The 17,957-nt window shown below is 39.1% G+C and overlaps 1 protein-coding gene across 2 annotated transcripts in view; it reads left to right on the top strand.

Annotated features, from left to right (window-relative positions):
• The window catches only part of PLCB1 (phospholipase C beta 1), a 608,906-nt gene that overhangs the window by 414,358 nt on the left and 176,591 nt on the right, over nucleotides 1-17,957 (top strand). For both annotated transcript variants that reach the window (XM_060785726.2, XM_060785732.2), the window contains exons 7-8: nucleotides 1,177-1,252; nucleotides 16,611-16,711. In XM_060785726.2, the coding sequence (XP_060641709.1) occupies nucleotides 1,177-1,252; nucleotides 16,611-16,711 (177 nt within the window). The remainder of the gene's footprint in view (nucleotides 1-1,176; nucleotides 1,253-16,610; nucleotides 16,712-17,957) is intronic.

Raw genomic sequence — 17,957 nt, 5'->3', positions numbered from 1 at the left:
TTCGTAACCAAAAAAATAACGAATTTTTAACGAATTACGAAATTACGAAACGAAACCACCCAGCCCTAGTATTTATACTTAACAGCACACTGAGTCATGTGATTCCCCCAACATTGTCCTGTGGAGTCCCGCAGGGCTCAGTATTGTCCCCCATGTTGTTTAACATCTACTTGAAGCTGCTGGGTGAGATCATCCAGAGCAGTGGTTCTCAACCTGTGGGTCCCCAGATGTTTTGGCCTTCAATTCCCAGAAATCCTAACAGCTGGTAAACTGGCTGGGATTTCGGGAAGTTGTAGGCCAAAACACTTGGGGACCCACAGGTTGAGAACCTCTGATCCAGAGTTTTGGAGTTTGATGCCATCTGTACGCAGAAGATGTCCAACTCTATCACACATTTCCACCAGATGCTAAGGAGGCTGTCCAAGTCCTGAAGCCGTGCTTTGCCGCTGTGATGGTCTGGATGAGAGCGAGCAAATTGAAGAAATTGTAACCAATAAATAGTGCAGAAATGGGACAGAACAAACATATGCTTCACTAGTTACAACAGCTTTAGAAACCAAAATAGCCAGCCTCTGATTTGGCAATTGAGCATCTGTAAGGCAATGGATTTATAGCTGTTCAAAGAACAACAAGAATTCTACCAGAGTGTAAGTGGTTCTCCATGTTGTATTTATGTATATCTAAAAATATAAACAATACTTAATGACAAATGACATATGACTACGAGAGATTCAAATCAGATAGCTGAAGTTGGATGTGGTCTCTTTCCATATATGTGCAGTGGAAAACTTGGTTTGTTGCTAAGTAAAATATTCCAAGAAAGAGGACTAAGGAGTTAAATATTCTATCTGAGACTAAAACCAGGTGATAGTTGAGGACCTGAAAAAGTTACCTTTTTGGATTACAAGTGTCAGTATTCCCTAGACAGCGTGATCATTGTTTTCTGTGAGCTGTAGGTGAAAATATGACATGTTCATTTTCTACAGAGAATATGTTGAGAAACCCCTCGGCAGCTGGGCAGATTTCATATGGGAGAAGACCAACATTCATACCCTGACACCAGACTATTTTGAGCTTTATACATCAGTGTAAACAGCTGAATTGTTTTCCCAGCAGGCATATCGGGTACCAATGTAGATCTTTATTACTTTTTTCCCCTTCTTTCTCACTTTGCAGCATTTATCGTTTGTTTTCCTCGGACCGAAAGCGTGTTGAGACTGCATTGGAAGCTTGTAATCTTCCCTCTGCCAGGGTAAACAATGGATTTTTTTCTTCCCATTTTTAATATGAAATGTTACCTTTTACCCCATAGTTTTACATTCCGATAAACCAGCTGACATTTTTACTCTTGGCTTCTTCATCAACTATTGACAGTCACTCTTACTTTCACATGTGACTCAGATTTGATAGATATTGCTATGCCTCTATACAAGAGTCTCATGCAAGGTATAGAAATGTAAATATATCACCAGAATTGTAGGTAGTTACTATATTCATTAACTTTAAGCATCATGTCACAATGGGCAGCTGCTGGTGAGTAAATGAATCTGTTCTCAGTTTCAAGTCTATACTTAATAATAATAATAATAATAATAATAATAATAATAATTTTATTTTTATACCCCCACCAACCATCTCTCCTAGGGGACTCGGGGCAGCTTACAAGGGACAAGCCCAAAATTACAAGTAAAACACACCAATTAAAAATATCAGATACAATAAAATAAAAAAACACACAATTGTAAACAACATCAAAACAATATGGCTGAGAATGGCTGAGAAAAAGAGAACATTTTAAAGAAATTATCTAGGATGATGGACCTTTTTAGGGGACACTGTTGAACACCTGGGGCAGCACAGTTCAGACAAAGTCCCAGAATATATGCACTGCTACAAAATACAGGGTGAGGCAGCATAACTTCCTTTTTTTTCAAAACTTAATAAAAACCCATTGTATGAATCAGAATTTTTTTTTTTTATAATGAAGGTGGATGCCTAAAGTTTTGTTTTGTGTAGCTTTGAAGATCAAATTTGGTAGGTTATGTCCCCCATTTTCCATTCTCCATACACTGAGTAAACCAATTTCTGGCATTTGTCATGACTCTTGCCAGCATAGGAGGCATTATGTTGGCAATTTCTTCCTGAATGTTGGTTGGTCTTCAAATCTTGTAGGGTCCTTGGACGGTTCACATAAACACGGGATTTCAAAAACCCCATAGAAAAAAATCACAAGGGGCCAAATCTGGAAAGGGGGCCAGCCACTCCAAATCCGCTCAAAAAGTACCCTCAACGGCAAAAGCACGCTCCTCACTGTTCCAACGCATGATGGCGACTGAACTGTGTCAGGACAAAACTTTATACTCCCACCTCTCGAACGAGACCACTAGCGCTCTGCTACATCTTCAACTGACTGAATGGCGTGCATTTTAAAAAAGGAAGTTATGCTGCCTCACCCTGTATGATACCTTTCTTTTATTGGCTCCTCCAAAGCAGCAGAAATAATTATTTTCACATCTGTTTAAGAGATACTCTAGCAATGCAATCCAATAAATTACTAAAAAGGCCCTTTGGTTTTCAATGAGACTTCTTCCAGAGTAAGTATGTTTAAAATTGTAGGCTAGAGAAGAAGTATTGTGAGCCCAAATGTGCTGAAAGGTTTGTAAGAAAATTGTTGAAAACACACTTGTGTGAGAAGATTAGAAAAGAATAGAAAAGAGTAGAAAAGGGGGAAGTGATTGAAAGTAGCCTCCAGGTTTACACTGGTGCTTGAGATAAAGAAATCTTGTGTATCTGAAGGTTTCGGAAGTTTGGCTAGACAAAACCAAAAAGAATACTGATATTTTCTGAATTTTCCATCCAATTTAGATTCTAAGCACGCATCCCATCCAGCTGCCCACTGTTCATTTACTGCTGCTTACAGTCCCCTTTAGTGCCTCCTCAGTGCTTTGACCTCTCCTATCAGCCCCCCCCCCATACCTGTTACATTAACCTGTGTTTTTAAACTGTGATTTTAAACTGTTCTCTAATCTGTTTTATAATAACTGCTTCACTGGGGAGCTGTGCCCCTTCCCAGGGCACTTGTGCCCTGCTTTGTCCTGGTCAGTGACCATAATAAAGTTTTGAAATTCATATCGAGAGTAATGTTAGAAAAAATGAACTTTTATCTGTCTTAAAAATTACTCTTCGACATTTAATCACGCACATTTATCATGACATTTAGGTTGTGTCTTCCCCTTAGCAAAAACCATATTTCTGTCCATCAACAGCGACTCACCATTTATTTTTGCCTTGAAGTTTTGTGTTGTCCTTGAACTTCATGGTAATTTTTGTATGTCTAGAAATTTCCTAATATTTATGGGTGGGTGTTTCATGTGTATCCGGAAAGGTTCTCTGTCATCAGTGTTTAATGGCTGCTGTCCTGTCCTAGTGACCTTCCTTAAATAGAGAGGAATAAATACTTCCAGTATCCCTTAGGGTAACAAGAGATGACATCGAGAGTAACAGCTGGCGACACGCACCCTGTCAAAGGATATTAGTTAGTGCAGAAAAGCTGAATGAAAATATTTAATTCGCAATAGCCTGGGGACACTATCAGTTCTCTCACTATTCAGAGGCAGCATGTTTTTGAATTAGTCAGATTTGATTTCTTATGTTTTAAAATTAAAAAGCCCTGAGAATATGACTGAAGGGTATGATATATACATGGCAATAATACATAAATGAAAATAAGCAGCAACTTGGCCTGCAAGTTTCATTTCAGATTATGGAGGAGTTCCATGAAGAGAAAAATGAGAGACTTGCATTGGGTGGGTAACCCATGTTCTAGAGATATTATTAGGCCACAAAACCAATTGGTCCTGCCAATATAGCCAATAGTTAAGGATGAGACTTGCACTACAGCAATATCCAGAAAGCTACAAGTTGTAGCACATTATATAAAAACTCAGTCCAATCACAGTTAGGGAGCATTGTAGTCAAGGCACTACCAGAGTGACTTTTTTTGGTCAAAGGTAGCCATTTGCCTAAAATCTGAATGTAGCAATACCTGAAATATGCCTGAACCAGGCACATCCTAGTCCCAAATATGTGAAGAGTAGAAAGGTCTGAAACAACCTGAATATATATGTTTTATCAACTCTTATCCATGATTGTAAACATGTTCACAATCCCCCCTTTTCTAGTTTTTTTTTTTTTTTGTCATGTCAGGAGCGACCTGAGAAACTACAAGTCGCTTCTGCTGTAAGAGAATTGGCCGTCTGCAAGGATGTTGCCCAGGGGACGCCCAGATGAATTGATGTTTTTATCATCCTTGTGGGAGGCTTCCCTCATGTCCCCGCATTAGGAGCTGGAGCTGATAGAGGGAGCTCATCTGCCTCTCCCCAGATTCGAACCTGCAACCTGTCGATCTTCAGTCCTGCCAGTACATGGGTTTAACCCACTACGCCACCGGGGACTCCCCCCTTTTCTAGTAATATTAGTAAACTATAGTGCAAAGGAGATATATTCAAGTATGACAGATTGTATTTGCAATGACAACTGAAATGACTCTGGACTACAATCTTGGATAGTGTGGTTTTAATAATTGGTTTAATTTTATATGTTTTTAATTCTATAGTTTTAATGTAAATGTTTATTTTAATTGTATGTCTGTTTTATGTGACATTAAATTGTTGCCTACATGTAAGACCGCTCGGAGTCCCCCTCAGGGTGAGAAGCGTGGGGTATAAATATAATAAATAATAAATAAGTAGATTGAGTGCTTTGCTGTTAGGGAGCCTAAAGAAAATGGGTTTAGACCAGAGATTTGAAACCTTTGATCCTCCAGATGTACCTGAAATTTCAAAATTCCAAGTCTCAGCAGTGGCCGGGAGAGCTTTTGCACGATTAAAACTTTTGTGCCAGTTGCGCCCGTACCTTGGGAAGTCAGATCTGGCCACAGTGGTCCATGCTCTTATTACATCCCGAATAAATTACTGCAACGCACTCTACGTGGGGTTGCCTTTGAAGACTGTTCGGAAACTTCAATTAGTCCAATGGGCGGCAGCCAGATTACTCACCGGAGCATCATACAGGGAACATACCACCCCTCTGTTATGTCAGCTCCACTGGCTGCCGATCCAGTTCCGAGCACAATTCAAAGTGCTGGTTTTGACCTTCAAAGCCCTATATGGCTCCGGCCCAGTGTACCTGTCCGAACGCATCTCCTTCTATGTCCCGCCTCGGAGTTTAAGATCTTCTGGGGAGGCCCTGCTCTCGGCCCCACCTCTATCACAAGTGAGGTTGGTGGGGACGAGGAGCAGGGCCTTCTCGGTGGTGGCCCCTCACCTGTGGAATTTGCTTCCTGGGGAAATTAGGTCATCGACATCCCTCCTCTCTTTTAGAAGGAAACTATGATTCTATGATTCTATGAAACTAAAAACATGGATATGGGACCAGGCCTTTGGGTAATCTGGCAGACAGACAAAGGACAATGACGACTAGAATTGGATAGGATTATGACAATGCAGAATGAACTTACGGATTTTGAGCTTGGTGAATGTTGATCACCAGATTGGCTTTTTATTAGTTGTATTGTATAACTGGATTGTTTTAATTATTTAATAATTGTTACTGCTATGTATTTTATCTTACTATGTGTATTGCTGGCATCAAATTGTTTCTTTTGTAAGCCGCCCTGAGTCCCCCTTCGGGGGTTGAGAAGGGCGGGGTAGAAATGCTTGAAATAAATAAAAATAAATAAAAGACTCTGTCAGCATGGCTAATGCAAGCAGCCTTGAAGTTACAAACAAGATAGGTTATGTAGGTTTGTTCCTAAGTTTGAACATTTTTAAGTGTAATTACAGCCAAAAATATTTATTTTAAAGCTTTAGGTAGTAGAGGGAAGAGGTAACACCTCTGTGGTGTTTGTTTTGCTGTTTGTGCCCCTGTGATAATTGGATTTTGGAAAAAATTGAAACATTTGGCTTGTTGTGGATGCCAGGGTTCATGATAAAGCTTCAGTGGAGACACCTTTTCCTCATGATACCTCTTTCACGAGTAAATTTCCCTCCCTAGGAGGAGATTTCTCTCATTTCCTGTTCCTCACCCCTGTTCTTAATTTTGAGTAATTTGTAAGTAAAATGTTTGTAACTCAGGGACTGCCTGAATACACAAATTCAGAAAGCTGACATCAAAAGAAAATCTCGAAAAAGCAAAGGCTTAGTGTATCTGGGCTAGACTGTCCATTGCAACAAGGGATGGCTGGAACTGTGCTGCTGCCACTGAAATACTTTGTTGTAAAACAGATGACTTCTGACTATATCATGTTTGCAATAGTAATTTGAGTATGAAGCATTTTTTTTTCTCCAGAGGAAAGGCTTAGGACTTCATTAACTTTTTTGTCTTGGGCAAAAATAAACATTCTAACCACATTTCTGTTTGAAGGACATAAAAAACTATGCTGTTTGCAAAAGCCATTCTCAGGACTTATTCTGTACAAAAATGCATGTGGTCTTTTTGTGCAGAAAATTGCATTTTGTTCAGAAAACCTTTCTGGACAGAAAACACGTTTCCTACAGTATTTTCTATATAGAAGTTTTGTTTTCTGCGCAGATATATTTTGTGCAGAAAATGTTTTCAGCATGGAAGAGTTTTCCACAAATAAAATGGGTTTCTGCTTTCCAAATGTACATTTTTCAGGCCATTGTTTAGAATGCAAAAACCCCCTCTTTCTCTCCATAGGAGGTTCCTGACACAGTTATTCTATTGCTCTTTTTGGGTTGAGACACAGGTATTTTTGAATATTTTTGACACCTCAACTTCAAATTGTGGTTGAGTTTTCTTCTGTAAAGGATGGGGGAACTGTGATCTTGTTAGTCCCCCTAGACTCTTCTATTATGGGAGAAGTTCACAGATTTCTCTCGTGTATTGATAGTAAAACACCACGCTTTCTATGATTTTATATCTTTTTTACACCATTGACTGTATTTTTATACGTTTTTCTCTTTGTTACGCTTCTAAGTCTGGATATAGAGAGTGAGTTTCACAGCTGAGGCATTGCCTTGACAAGGTTAACTCAAGCAGAGTAAAAGCGATCTTATTTCATACCCTGTAGCTATTTCAGCTGCTCAGTTCAGTTCACAAATGATAATTCTATGTAGCAAGTGTGCGACATGAAATGGGTTGAACAGTTACAGTACATCTGAGGACCTAGTCTGCTGGTTATGCTCAGTATTCATGCATGTGTGCACAAACTGTATTAGAATTTAGTGTTTTGAAACAGAAAGCTCATCCCTGTACAGTGTATTGGATTTATAGCTACTGTTCCAATACATGGAGATGTAAACTGGGAAATGTCACAACATGATGCTAAATCTGTTTACCTTAGAAGCAGATCTCAAAAAGCTACACAGATTTTACTTTTCAGTAAATAGACACAGTTTTGTGCCATGATGTGATCTGTTGAGTTTAGGATGGACAATTTCAAGGGTAGGGAAGGAATAGACTAGCTTCCTCCCAGAATTGACTGGCAGCTGCTTCACTCCAGTGTCCCTCTCTCCCAAACTAGTATTACTGTGGGAAAAGGCGTCTTTAACCTTTGAGATTACTAGTTTTTAACATTCAAAAAGTGGTCATCCTGTGTCCGTCATGGCTTGTAGAAAAACTTTCAGGAGGTTTCAAAGACTGACAGTCTTAAAGGTAAAATGTTACCTTTTTCATTGCAAGAATTAGGGGATCTTGGGAGCAACAACTGACAAATGAGCCATAGGCTGCCCACTTCAATATTAGAGTTCCTAAAAAAATTACTTAAATATGTAAGGCAATATATATATATATATATATATATATATATATATAACATGCTAGCAAAACTTACTCTATTGAGGTATACACTGTTTCACTTATAGACATTGGGCCAAAACTAACAAAATGAAGTTCAACAGTGACAAATGCAAGATACTCCACTTAGGCAGAAAAACATGCAAAGATACAGAATGGGGGACGCATGGCTTGAGAGCAGTACATGTGAAAAAGATCTTGGAGTCCTCGTGGACAACAAGTTAAACATGAACCAACAATGTGATGTGGCAGCAAAAACAGCCAATGGGATTTTGGCCTGCATAAATAGCAGTGTAGTGTCTATATCCAGGGAAATCATGCTACCCATGCGTTATTCTGCTTTGGTTAGACCACACCTGGAATCGCACTGTGTCCAATCCTGGCACCACAATTCAAGAGAAATATTGACACGCTGGAATGTGTCCAGAGGAGAGTGACTAAAATGATCAAGGGTCTGCCGAACAAGCCCTATGAGGAGCGGCTTAAAGAGCTGGGCCTGTTTAGCCTGAAGAAGGGAAGGTTGAGAGAAGACATGATAGTCATGTATAAATATGTGAGAGGAAGTCATAGGGAGAAAGGAGCAAGCATGTTTTCTGCTGCCCTGGAAATTAGGACATGGGACAATGGTTTCAAACTACAGGAAATGAGATTCCACCTGAATATTAGGAAGAACTTCCTGACTGTGAGAGCTGTTCAGCAGTGGAACTCTCTGCCCTGGAGTGTGGTAGAGGCTGCTTCTTTGAAACCTTTTAAACAGAGGCTGAATGGCCATCTGTCGGGGATGCTTTGAATGCGATTTTCCTGCTTCTTGGCAGGGGGTTGGATTGGATGGCCCATGAGGTCTCTTCCAATGTGATTCTACTTGTTAATACAAGCCTTTATTCAGCTGTCAATCAATGGTGTTTTATTAGTTTGCTTTCCTTATTTGCGGGTTTAACTTTTGCAGAACTTCAAAGCTCTGATTTTCAAATGGTATTTGCAGTTTGGGATGTATTTTGCATAACATTTGAACATGAATTTTTTAAGCAGTGGAAAACAGTATAGTACAGCCCCCATACCTGCAGGATTGGTATCCATGGTTTCATTTATTCCAGCATAGCTCTATGGTATTTGTCCAGTTTTATGCCAGAAACAGCTTTAAACACAAGTGAAAGCAAATACAAAAGGCTTTACTTCAGCCAAAATAAAGTTAATACACTGTCTTCAAGTAAACATAAAATAGAAGTCTTCATGTGAGACAGCAAATTAAAGTCTTGGAAAAACAGGCTTACAAATTGCAAATGGCAAGAGCCTTCAGAGAGCTGATGCTGGAACAACAGCAGGGTTCTGGTAACAGGAACTCCCCCAAAAATAGGTCAGTTGCAGCACTGAACCTCTAACTTTGCTCATTTATATCCCTGGACTTCCCAGCACAGCTGTTCCTGGTTGCTCACCATTTTCTCTGCTAGCCTAGCTGATCTTCTGCTCTCTTTCTCCCTTCGATGTTCCAGCAGTGCAGGGATTCTGGTATATCTTCTTCTCCTCCTCCTCCTTCCTCACTACTAAAACCCAAATCTCCAAGTTCTGCTTCTTAACACCACCTGTCCTCCTCCTCTCTCAGAATCAGAAGAGTAGTTCACAACAGTATTCTTGGACTGGAAGCCCTACATTTTAATAGAACTTGCTATTATCCACATAAAGTTCAGGAACATATCCTCCATGGATATGGGGATTGTACTACATACAAATATTGTGTGCAAAATTTGCACAAGTACTGAACTGTGAAATTTCTTGTCAATCTAGAGAACAAGAAATTTCACTGCCATATAATCTAGTTTTAAACTGTATTATATAGTCAGTGAAGACTCATATACTGCAGCTCAAAGCAGTTAAACTGCATTATATGAGTCTATACTGATCATATAATGAAGAGGCCTAGGATTCTCTTTCTCAGGGTGTTTTTCAACATTGTTTTTCAGCAATTTTCTAAATAGTAATGAATATTCTTTCCATCCTAAATTCTCAGGCAGCTTTACCATTGGCACAGTTCAGGTAATATGAAATAACTTAGGGTTCCTATTAGCAGAACATATACAGATGAGAAAAGTTGAAATTAAACATTATTGTTTATTTATTTTAAAAATGTTTATTTTTCCCTTTATTTGATTTCAAAAGTAGGCTGGCTAACAACACTAACTTGCATTTAATGCTAATAAATATCTTAAAATGAAACTAGACCTTTCAGAAAAAAAGGAAAACCTCCACATTTTTTTATTTTAGTTAGGCTTATTCCATAGCTTAGTCCATAGCCTGTAACGAAGCTGGGATGCAAAATTGTGTAGCAGTTTGAGTCAGTACAAAAGTGGCAGTGACAAGTGGGCACAGATCCTTGTCATTGGCATTCCTACCGTGCAATGGACTCTGCAATCACACTAAAAAGAAAAGGCGCTCTCACAGTTACAGAGAAAAAACATCACATGGCTTCATCCTGAAAGCTGGAGGGAATGGGAAACTGTTGATTTGAGCGGCTGTCTTCTAGCTAGCATTTGGTGCAGAGCCTCTGACAGCTTTCCTTCCCTTGTATTTGTTTCCAAAATTATACTGCCATATGCATTCCTTTTTCACATGTTAGTATTTCATCCTTTCCCCAGTTTTGCCTGGCTGAGTTTTCACAATTATTAATAATCACAATTATTAAGTATTATTTTCTCCCTGCTTCAGTATTTGCCGTGCATATTCCACTGATTTTATCCTTTCTCTGTCATCTGATAATCCTGAAGGTTTTGACACAGCCATTTACCCAACGTGACGTAGGTTGCTGTCATACTGCTACATCTAGAGTGCACATTTCCGCTCCTTACCAAATGAGAGCTAGATTGCTCTCGTCTTTTGCATTTTTTCTGCACATTTGATAGTATCAAGAGTGTTTTTATATTACCCAGTTTACGTAGATTGATGACACTTTATCATGGTGCCATCCTATGTAATCCCAAGATGTATAGTTTGGTGAGATAATTAGAATTATTTTCAAGAGAGCTGTAGCCAATTTAAATCCACTAGAGAATTTCAAGTACCTTGCCAAGCCAACATCCTAATATTCCTTAAGATGGGATCATGGCAGTCAAAATTGTATTAAACTGTTATATCTTTGCAGCGTAGATTCTCTCTTGGTCTCTCTTAATCTGTTCTACCTCTGAGACTTTTTCAAGGCTTGTTTATTTATTTATTTATATCGGACATTTTTATCCTGTCCTATCTCAACCTCCGCAGAGGGACTCAGGGCGGCTAACAACCAAAACATAAATATACAATTTAAATAACAATATAGCAGTAAAACAGTAAAAACAGTATAAAACAGTATAAAGACAATCAAACAGTCCACAGTCAACAGTTTAAGTCATCGTCCATGTTGCATCCCAGTTCAGGAAACAAGACCATAAGATTAAATCCACCACACTGGACTGTGGGAAAAAACATTCCTCTTTATTGATGAAAAATGGTTACAAAAGAAAGGTAAATGCAAAGTCAAAATACAGCAGTCAGAAAAACTCTGAACTTGAGCAAAATTCCAAAAGACACAATACAGAAACCAGGAACCTGTTAGCATCACTAACTGTACTTGAAAACTAGAAACCTCTGGGAATGCAGAAAATCTGCCAAGATACTGCCTCAGTCTAAAACGTTGCTTGATCTGGCTAGACAGCCGGGAAGAGGCCCCTTATACTAAAGAAACTATTTCTTGAAACGCCTCCAGACTTTGAAGCCTTCCTCTCCCATAATCTATTTGACCTTCGTAGAAACTACGACTCACTCCTGTTTTTCCAAATCTGTTCTCTTTGGTGCTCATTAGCAACCCCAGGTGTGAGTCCCTCTGGAGAGCTATCACTGCTTGATTCCAAAACATTCTCATCAAGAAGTTCAGTTTCACTTTCCCCGCCACTGACCTCATAATCAACAGATTCAACCCCATCAGGGAAAGATACATGTTCAGAGGCCTGTTCAGTTGCATCAGGAAATATAATTAAAGAATCAGGTTCAGGTTCTGGTTCGCACGGAGGCTGAACCCCAACAGTCCAAAGAGCAGTTAGTCAGTTCCACAAAAGCCCACACGTCAGCAGGTCAACCCAATCTACAAAGGTCTGATCCCATAGCCAGGATTTCACTGTTTCCGAAAGGTCAGGTGGGATGTAGCAGATCTAATTTCATTTGGAAGGGAGTTCCACAGCCAGTTCTCTCAGGGTGCATAAAATCATAGAATCATCAAGTTGGAAGAGACCACAAGAGCCTAATCTCCTGCTATGCAGGAACACCTAACCAAAGCACTTCCAACAGATGGCCATCCAGCCTCCACTTAATAGCCTCCATAGAAGAAGATTCCATCCCACTCCGATGCAGTATATTCCACTGCGGAACAGCTCTTACCATTGCTTTCCTTCTGCTGGAACAGTGTCTTCCTGTGATGATTTAGTTCGCCAAAAAGCTCATTTTTCATTCCACAGTTTCCACCAGTCTTGCCCAGCATAACTGCTGGTGGAGGTGTATGGGACTTTCAGTCCAACAATATCTGGAGGGCGATAGTTGTCTAGCCATAATAAAGCCTCTCTTTCTTTCTTCTTTATTCTCACCCTAGGAATTGTATCCTGAAACTCAAAGCCCCATTACACCTGTTTAGTCATATCAGTCTTTTTGCCTGCTTTTGACTTGTTACTAATGTACTAATGAGCATAAATAATTCCAAAAGTCTTCTCTCTACTCTGGATATAACCATTCTTCCCCAGTGTTCAGCATCAGGATTTTTTTTTTTTTTTTGAGAAATGTAGGTTGGTTTTTTGTTTTGTTTTGTGGGGGAAAAACATTGTTTCCTGACTGCCACATGCATTTTTGATGTAAATAAATACCATGAATCTTACACCACAAAGTGATGTACAGAAAACAGCCAACTTGCACAACAAAACCATGTGGCTATTTCTTGTGCAAAACAGTTTTGTTCTGCCACTACCACCCCAACATGGCTGCCTAAAAGAAGTGGGGTTTTTTTCCTTAAATTTCCATAATTCTCATGCAAAATCTTTTGTATTCCTTTCGGAATAATTTCTGAAAACACTTCAGAATGTGTAACCCTCTGGCACAAACTGAACAGTTCTTTATTTTTCATCCTGATCTAGTTCCCCAGGTGTTGGGAACCCTATTTTTCATTCAAGAATTTAATAACAGTGAATATTTTCCAATTCCTATTCCCATACCCTGCTTCTCCTTTCAGTGAAAGACATTCTAATGGCCATTGCGCCTATACACTGCTAGTGTCCATCCCAATAAGAATGTATTTGCTTCATTCTGCCTCAGAGAAGTTGACCTTTGTGCTCCTGTGAGAAAGAAAGCAACTACTGTGTCACTAAGAGTTTACTGTGAGCTTGAGGGAACTAGTAACAGCAGATTAAACTAGTGCCACTCACCTAAAGGAGACAAACTGAAGGAAACAAGCTGAGTATTTTGATGCCACCAACTTGAGGGTTAGAATATTGGTCATTGTGACACTATGCTGATTCTTGGTTCCATATAAGAGAAAGTAGGACCTTTGGGATTTCATTTCATGGGGTCTGTCACAAGAGAGAGACTGACCATTGTGACCTCATGCTGATGTTTGCTTGAAGGAGAAACACTGGCTATTGTGATTTCATGCCCATATTGCCCAGCTGAAGGAAAGAAATTGGGTGATATGACCTCATGCTTATGATGTCCACATGAAAGAGTGGTTGACACATGAACACATAAACAAGAGTGGTTTAACATATGAAAGTATAAGATCTAGAAAATTTAAAGCCGTAGTAAAATGTGTTCAATTTTTCCATTTTCCAAAAGGAGTGGAAAATTGAGAAGAAACTAGAAATGCATAATACTTATTTTTGGGTTCTTTGCAGATCTTATTACCTTAAGAACATAAAATTTATTTTATGTGCAATTTAGTTTGCTCTTAAAAGTATAGTGTGGGATAATTGAAACTATAGTGTATTCAGAGAATAATTACAAATGCACTAATTGAATTCAATTGGAGATGGTTTACATTTTTACTACTAATGGAGCTGCAAACTATTGGCTGTGGGATCTAGTATCCCAGGTTTACTTGTTTATCAGAAGGAGGACAGAACTAAACAATGGAGATAGGGGACAGCACTAATTAAAACTGTAGTAAAACAAAGAGAGAGAAATCTACTTTCAGGGTGAAAAGCTGAGGAAGGGGAAATACTAATTGGCATTTTGTCTAATTAGTTTCATTTTCCAAGTTATCATTATCAGTTTATACTTCTTCTGATCTATTGTCTTTCTGATCTTCATGGACAACTAAAAACTGAAGGTTTAAGATAAGCTTTTTAGTCTTTCACATCAGTTTCTTCCTTAACTTGCTTTATTTTCAAATACAGAACACATTCTCCCAATTATGCTGTTTCAGCTCTCCCACATAATATTGTATCCATATTTGTGGTGTAAACTGCCATCAAGTCAACTTCAACTCATGGTGGTCTTCTGAATCAAAGACTTCAAAGCCACTTTATCATCAACAGCTCTGGTCAAGTCTTGCCTTTTTTATTGAGTCCATTCATTTGTAATGTGGCCTTCCTCTTTTCTTACTGTTATTCCCATACCAAGCATGATTTTTCTTTTAGATTTTCAATTGAGTCACCTCTTCTCATGATGTGGCCAAAGTAAAGCAGTCTTGGTTGAGTTCTCCCGACTTCTAGGTAGAGTTCTAGGTAGATCTGTTTGTCTTTTTTGGATTCCATGGTATCTGTAGAAGTCTTCTTTAGCACCACATTCCAAATCTATTACTGTTCTTTCTTTCAACCTTCTTCACTCTCTAGCTTCCACAGCCTCATTAGAAGCATTAAAGTTGAGAAAGCATTCAGAAATAGATAAATTTCACAATATCTGAAGGAACTCAGAATCATTGTAAAGGATGAAAATGTACAGGGAGTTCACATTTTCTATCCCTGGAGTGTAGTGACTTGTTGTTCATTCATTCAGTCGTTTCTGACTCTTCATGACCTCATGTACCAGTCCACGCCAGAGCTCCCTGTTGGCCGTCACCACCCCCAGCTCCTTCAAGGTCAATCCAGTCACTTCAAGGATGCCATCCATCCATCTTGTCCTTGGTCGACCCCTCTTCCTTTTCCCTTCCATTTTCCCCAGCATAATTGTGTAGTGACTAGGACCAATCAATGTCAGAGAGGCCCTACTGTATATGAAAATCAATCAGAGATGATTATTTTCATTCTCCCATGTACTACCATATTCAAATTAATATAATGATCATAAGAGAGCTAACTCAGCAGAAGATATGGGAATTCCTATACAGCATTTCCTGGTTGTTCATGGCAATAGAGCAACAAATAACTAGCAGGAAATAAAAGTACAAGAGAGGAAGGGTGTTTACTGTATGATAAGAGTCCCAAAATAGAATAAAACATTCATTCATATATACAAATTATAATTTACTGTGTTGCAAATCATGTTAATTGCTATGGTGGAGAAGTGGCTTTTGAGAAGCAGAAACCAGATAAATTTGAACAGTGGTCTGTTTGTTGCACTCTAAATCATGTGTTGCTAAATTGATTTCAGTGGAACGAGCTACACTACTATTGAGTGAAGTAAGGTACTCTGGCTTATAGTGTTAATTTTCATACAATATAACTGTAATAGGCAGTCAAGCATCTCTTATGGATGGTGGGCACCACTGACTGTGTGAGAACACTCTTTTAATGATTTCAGAAAACTAAATAATGGGGGTTGTGATCTTCAAATCACACTAGCCTATATCACTTTCATTCAAATAACTATTTGCATTTTTATTTGAGAGCAAAGTAGAAATAGAGTGGCTGTGTACACATATTCTCTATATCAGTGGTTCTTAATCTTTGGTCCTTCAGATGACTCAGATTTCAATTTCAAAAAGCCCCAAACAGCACAACTGATGGCATCACTATGAGTTCAAGTTAAAAAAAACATCTGGGAAAATATCTAGAGTACAACTGGTCTTTGTTGTTTTGTGCCTTCAAGTATTTTCTGCTCTATGGTGGTCCTAAGATGAATTTGTCATGAGTTTTTCTGGAGCTGAGAGGATGTAACATGTCCAAGGTCTCCAAGTTGGTTTCCAAGGACTAATGGGGAATCAAACCCTCATCCCCAGAGTCATTGTCCATTGACCACTATACCATGGTAGTTAAAAGTTCTTTAAATCCAAGGGTTTTTATATATAGCCAGATAAATTTCTGGTATCAACTGGAAGGGGGCAATCACCAGAATCCTGTTGGATATTATGTCAGCATACCAGTGGTTGCATTCTTGATATTTTTACAAGAGGAGTATTTGATATCCTCCTACAAAATCAGTTCCCTAATTCATCTGAAGTGTCATGGACTGGCTTAAAATCAAGTAAACACAATGGTAGAGCTCCACCCCTTTCATATCCATGACATAAGCGGGCAATCATTAGAATCGTGTTTTTTTTATTGTACATCTGATTTCTATGGACCTCATTCATTCACTGGCTAGAGGACCAGTATGATGAGTGAGCTTGGAGAAAAGTGGTACAGGTCCTGGTCTGTAGAGGCAGAGTTAGTCCTTCACCCACATACAGAGCATTATAAATCATCTAAAGAAATGCGAGTCAAGAAAGTTGATGGAAAGTAGAAGAGTTCTAGATTTGGTAGAGCTAAACTGCATGTCTACTTCTCTAGGACTGTGCGGGGAAGTAGTTATGATGTGATAGGATCTGAGAAACATGGCCTCAAATTCTTTATCTGAATTATCTTCCACAGAATGATTCCATTCCTCAAGATGACTTCACCCCAGAAATGTACAGAGAATTCCTGAGCAACCTGTGCCCTCGGCCTGAGATTGACCACATCTTCCAAGAGCTGTAAGAAATTCTGGAAACTCAGTTTTTCTGCTGATTATAATTTGATGTTTGTCGTTACTCAGGGTTACCAAAGGTGTCATGCAAGCTCCCAACATCAAGCTGTGCTTACTAAGAACCACTCTCTAGATCACATTGTTCCATTATTTAACTAACCAGTTGTGTTGAAGCTCCACATGTTCTTTTCTCTGAGGTTTTGTTGCTATTTTACATCACTTGAACTTTAACAGGAAATTATTCCTAGAGGAATATCCCTGCCAGGCCATGTTCCTTTTTCTGGCATATGCTAGCTTAAACTCCAGTTAAAGTAATTGGACAGCAAGAGCAGCTGGCAAGGGAAAGGATGCCATGAGCAGTGTGTATTAGATAACTGCCTCTCCAACCCCAACAGGCTGAAGAAGGAGAGAGAAAAATATAGTGGAGTATAATACTCACAGAAGATGTTATCAGTGCTTACAGTCAGCAAAAATTGAATTAGCAAACAACTGGGCTCTTGTGGTTTCATGCTCTGATGCCCTGGGACACCTGGAGCAATCTAATTGTAAATGTAATATTTAATCTGTCCCTTTTCCCATGATATTAATTCCCATGTCTCTGATACTGAATTCTTCCAGAGGCAGAGGCTAGCAATACATAAACTGCAAGCACATGTAAGAGAGCCCTGACATTCCCCCGCCATGTGCATCAGAACCTTCAGAGAGAAAATAAATTTGAAAAGGAAGTCATTTAGAAAAGAGAAAATGTGGGTGCTGAATAGTTTGGACACTGTCTCCTCTTTCAGTCCATTCTTCATCCAAAACTCTTCCTCTAAAAGGTGTCTTATTTTCAAAAACCGGCACTTAGACTTTCTTATAGGCATTGCCATATCACATGTAATTTGCCACCGAGAGTTTCAGAGTTTGCATTCCTGGAATTCTAGAAGTTCCCCTGTTTATGGCAACCCTTTTATTCTTTCCTCAAAAGGATTTTGCTTGATACTGTTATGGCAGCAGTGTTTCTTCTCAACATTTAACCATGGAATAAAGCAGTGTTTCTCAAACTGGGGTTCAAGACCCGGGGGGGGGGGGGGGGTTCACAAGGGGGTGTCAGAGGGGTCACCAAAGGCCATCAGAAAACAGATTTCTCTCACTTCCTCTTGTCTCACCCCCATTCTTAACTAGAAGTTCTTTGTAAACCAGATGTTTGTAACTCTGGGATTACCATTATTATTATTATTATTATTATTATTATTATTATTATTATTATTATT

Source organism: Anolis sagrei, chromosome 1 (genome assembly GCF_037176765.1).
Source record: "Anolis sagrei isolate rAnoSag1 chromosome 1, rAnoSag1.mat, whole genome shotgun sequence".
Lineage (NCBI taxonomy): Eukaryota > Metazoa > Chordata > Lepidosauria > Squamata > Dactyloidae > Anolis > Anolis sagrei.
This window is presented reverse-complemented; position numbering and strand designations above follow the sequence as displayed.